Source organism: Sceloporus undulatus, unplaced genomic scaffold (genome assembly GCF_019175285.1).
Source record: "Sceloporus undulatus isolate JIND9_A2432 ecotype Alabama unplaced genomic scaffold, SceUnd_v1.1 scaffold_4517, whole genome shotgun sequence".
Taxonomy (NCBI): domain Eukaryota; kingdom Metazoa; phylum Chordata; class Lepidosauria; order Squamata; family Phrynosomatidae; genus Sceloporus; species Sceloporus undulatus.
The window spans coordinates 1-3,645 of record NW_024807437.1 but is presented as its reverse complement, the minus strand read 5'-3'; the positions used below and the strand labels follow the sequence as shown (position 1 = coordinate 3,645).

The 3,645-nt window shown below is 51.4% G+C and overlaps 1 protein-coding gene across 1 annotated transcript; it reads right to left on the bottom strand.

Moving 5' to 3' along the window:
- Positions 1-485: 485 nt before the first annotated feature.
- Positions 486-2,768, bottom strand: LOC121918113 (HLA class II histocompatibility antigen, DR alpha chain). The gene is made up of 3 exons (XM_042444214.1): positions 2,519-2,768; positions 1,355-1,636; positions 486-665 (listed from the first exon to the last, which is right to left on the bottom strand). The coding sequence occupies exons 1-3, from the start codon at positions 2,766-2,768 to the stop codon at positions 496-498; spliced, it is 702 nt and encodes a 233-aa protein (XP_042300148.1). The 3' UTR covers positions 486-495.
- Positions 2,769-3,645: the final 877 nt, after the last annotated feature.

The window sequence follows — 3,645 nt, the reverse complement described above, 5'->3', positions numbered from 1 at the left end:
AAGAGAAAGGAGGGGAGGGAGGAGGAAGAAGTGTAAGAGGAAGAGTAGGAGGAGAGGGAGAGCATAAGGAGAAGGAAGAGAAGAAAGCAGAGGAAGGGATAGTGGAAGAGAAAGAAAGGAAGGAGAAAGAGAAGGAAGTGAATAAGAAGGAGGTAGTGCAAGAAGAAAAAGAGGAGGAAGAAAAAGAGGAGGAGGGGAGGGGGAATAAGTATAAGAGAAAGAGGAGGAGGAGGGAAGCAAGAGGAGGAGGAGGGGAAGGAAAAGTGATAGAGGAATAAGAGGAGGAGACGGAAAAGGTAGTGAAAAAGGAAGAAGAAAGAAGGAGAAGAGAAGGAGGAGGAGGAGGAGGAGGTAGAAGAGAAAAGAGGAGGAAGCAGATGTGGTAAAAAAAAAAGGAAGAAGTGGAAAAAGAAGAAGAAATGCACGCAGAAGAAAAAAAGAAGGAGGTGGCGCTTACCCTCCAGCTGTCCCACTGGAAGCCCTTCTTCCTCCTCCTCACAAGGGTCCCCTGCTGCTGCCATGATGGAGGCCATTGCCCTCCTTCATCTTCCTGGCCTTGAAGAAGAGGATGGGGCCCACAATGACCCCCAGGATGCCGAGGGCCAAGCCCAGGCCACAGACCACGTTCTCTGCCGTCTCCGGGATGGGAACCGGCTTCCGGGGATCTGGGACCATGAGAGAGAGAAGAGACAAAGTGCAGGTGAGAAGGGCCTGCAAGCATGTGGACCCGTTTCCCTGGCGCTTGGCCGAAGGGGTCCCACCCGGGGGTCCGGCTTCTCTCCCACCACCTGGCCCTGACCTCTCCTGTTTCCCTATTTCTCCTCCTTGGCCAAAGATGGGCCACGTCCTGAGTCTCCTGCTGGGCCATTGTTGTGGGCTTATTAAGGGGGTGCAAGGGGCACGGACAGCACTGGGGTGTCATCTGGTTTTCTGGCAAGAAGGGTCTGCCTTGTGGATCTGGAGGATCTGCTGACCGGATGGGAAAGCAAGTCTCCCCCATCTCCACCTGAGCAGCAGCTCCACCAGATCCAGAACAAGGCTTTTGAAGAGAGGAAGGACTATCTGAAGATGGTGTCAGATGTAGTAGGTACACCACCGGTACTTACATCTCCCTCTCTCCCATCTGCCCACTGCTAAGGAAATCCTTCTTTAATGGTGAGGGTGGACAAGAGGGGCCCTGGGCTTCCTTCCAGCTCTGTGATCCTATTGTACTTCTCCTCATTCCCTCTCAAAACTGGGAACATGCCGCACACAATGTTCATGTTTTGCTCAGATCTTGGGGTTTTTAGTCCTCCAAGCTGAGAATCTGGGTTTCCTGAAGCTCAGAGGAAGGAGGCCGGAGGGGCCGACTTACACCAGATCTTGGTCAGAGGATCCTGGAGACCCCAGTGGTCCACCCGGCAGACGTAGAAGTCTCCATCCTCCGGGACGAAGGGCAGGTAGGAGAACTTCCGGAAGGTGAAGTCCACGCTGCGGTAGTAGCCAGTTTCCTGCACCCCTTCAGAGACCTCTTCCCCGTTCTTCAGCCAGGAGATGTTCACCACCGGAGGAGAGAAATTGTCCACGAAGCAGATGAGGACATTGGGCTCCCCAAGCTCCATGGGGCCTTTGTTGTAGACGCTGACTGAAGGAGCCACTGAGAAAAGAGGGGACAAGAAGGCATTAGGCCTAGACACACAGCCCTTCTTCCCCTCTCCTCCCTCCATCTTACTCATGAGGAAGCTCCCCTGCAGGACTGGCGCCTCCACATTCAGTTCCATATTGCAGAAGCAGAAGCAGCTAAGATGAGGCTAGGAAAATGTATACAGCTATGACCTCAGCAGATTAGAAAGCTGGGCCAAAGATAACAATTTCAACAGGGAGAAATGGAAAGTAGAAAAAATGAAATGCGTAGATCTAGGATGGGGGATACCTGGCTTATAGAGACTTATACGTGTGAAAGGGATCCAAGTAGACCACAAGTTGAACGTAAGTCAACAGTGTGATGCAGCAGCTAAAAAGGCCAGTGTGATTCTAGGCTGCATCAATAGACGTCTAGTGTCTAGATCAAGGGAAGTAATAGTGACCCTCTGTTCTGCTTTGGTCAAGCCTCACCTAGAATAACCCTGTGTCCAGTTCTGGGCACCACAATTCAAAAAGGACATTGAGAAACTGGAGCATGTCCAAAGGAGGACGACAAAAATGGTGAAGGGTCTGGAAACCATGAAGGTCTTTCATGGGCATCTTTTGAGGGTGCTTTAGCTGTGCATTCCTGCATGAACTAAAAAGCCCTTGGAGGTCCCTTCCAAGTCTACTCTGCTGCTTGACGGGGGATAAACTGCCTTGGAGGTGGTGGACTGTCCATCTTTGCAGCTCTTTGCATGGGCATCTTTCAGGACTGCCTTAGCTGTGCATGGACTGGGTGGCCTTTAGAGACCCCCTCTATGACTCTATGACTCAGTGGAGGCATTACTCAGAGGTATGGGGAAATGGAGAGGCCCCCACCAGCCCCATCCGGCCCACTCCCACTTCCCGGTACCATTCTGGGCCCGAGTGCGGTTGCTGCGCTTCATGAGGACCCCCAGGTTGAACTTCATGATGGCCAAGTTGTTGAGGGCCCCCTGGGCATCGAAGCTGGTGAAGTGGGTGAAGTCGGGCAGCCGCCAGACGTCCTCCTTGCGGTCCAAATCCACGTGGAACTTCTCCTCTCCGTCAAAGTCCTGGAGGAACTCCCCAGACTCCTTTCCTGATGGAAAGCTCTCCTGGAAGAAGTCCAGCTGCGTCTCCATGTGGACTGCAGGAGGAAAATACAATACTACTACTACTACTACTACTACTAATCTATTTCCCACTCTCCTCAAGGCTTGAGGTGGGATACAAGACATTAAAATACAAAACGCAATTTAAAAAGAATGTTTACCGTTTGCTCTCCACTTTCGGGGGGTTTAGGAGCAGAAAACTCCCATGAAAGTGGAAGAACCACAAATAACAGAATGCCCTGCCTCCTTCCCTCCTGGCAACAAACTCCTGAACAACAAGCAGTCAAAGGTGCAAAAGTGGAGGGCCAACTGTATGTTCTTTTTCAGGTTGAGGAAAGGAAGGGGCGCCAGGGACCATATTGCAAACATACGATGGCTAATGGAGCACAGGGTTGGGGCTGGGGTTGGGGTGGCTTCTTCCAACTCTGATTATATGACCTTCAGGGTTAGGGTTAGGGTTACGGTTGGGGTTAGGGGTTGGGGTAAGGTGGCCTCTTCCAACTCTGTGACTCTATGACCTTCAGGGAGTTTGCAGGACCTGAGCAGAGCATCGGAGGAGCCGCAGAGGACAGGGAGGCCTTGGAGATGCCTTGTCCTCAGGGCAGCCATGAGTCAGAATTGACTCAAAGGTGGTTAATAACAAGAACCACACACACAGAGACACACATATCTAGAGAAGTGACCAGTGGGGTGTCCAGTGGGGCTCTGTCCTTGGCCCAGTGCGATTCAACATCTTTATCAATGACCTGGATGACAGAATTGGGAGCATACTTATCAAATTTGCAGATGACACCAAATTAGGGGGAATAGCTAATACCCCAGAGGACAGGATCAAGATTCAAAATGACCTGAATAGACTAGAAAGCTGGGCCAAAGCTAACAAAATGAACTTCAACACAGAGAAATG